Here is a 680-nt window from a genome sequence, read left to right on the forward strand (position 1 = left end):
ATAGTGTGGAGTTCGAAGTAGACGGGAAGCCGGTGAAGCATACGTTGAAGCCGTTAAGACCAGAGTTACGAGAGGAACTAGATAAGCAGATAGACGACATGTTGAGCATGGGTGATACAACCTAGTAATTCCTCGTGGGGAGCAAGACCGGTGTTTGTACGTAAGAAAACTGGTGAATGGAGAATCTGTATCGACTACCGAGCGTTGAACAAGGGGATGACGTTGAAGGCCTACCCGATACCGTTGCTGTGGGAGCAACTGCAGTTAGCGGCCGGTCACAAGTATTATGTGTGTCTAGACTGTAATCATGGCTTTTGGAATGTACCCCTGGGGGCAGAAAGCCGACAGTTTACTGCGTTTGTGTAGCATAGGGGCACATTCGAATACACTGTGATTCCGTTTGGTGTTAAGAACTCGCCGATCCTGTTTCAGCAGGTGATGGACCGCGTCTTTGAAGGTCTCATAGGAAACAATGTCAACGTGTACATTGACGATATTGTCGTGTACGCTGATGATTTGGATACGTTGTTTGAGCGTCTGGACGAGGTGCTCGGGAGGTGCTGCGAGGAAGGTTTGTTTCTTAAGCTGAAGAAGGGTGAATACGTGAAGCAGGAAGCAAAGCTGTTAGGGTTCATTGTAAGCGAGGAAGGCATCAAGCCGGACCCGAAGAAGGTGGCGGA

The 680-nt window shown here is 49.1% G+C and overlaps 1 protein-coding gene across 1 annotated transcript; it reads left to right on the top strand.

The window, feature by feature from the left end:
- Positions 1 to 438: 438 nt before the first annotated feature.
- GNI_241820 (hypothetical protein) lies at positions 439 to 595 on the top strand (the record flags this gene model as incomplete). Its single annotated transcript, XM_011136439.1, has 1 exon — positions 439 to 595. A coding segment is annotated over one exon (157 nt), but the record flags the coding sequence as incomplete, so codon positions are not given.
- Positions 596 to 680: the final 85 nt, after the last annotated feature.

This window comes from Gregarina niphandrodes (assembly GCF_000223845.1).
Source record: "Gregarina niphandrodes unplaced genomic scaffold scaffold00854, whole genome shotgun sequence".
Classification (NCBI taxonomy): domain Eukaryota; phylum Apicomplexa; class Conoidasida; order Eugregarinorida; family Gregarinidae; genus Gregarina; species Gregarina niphandrodes.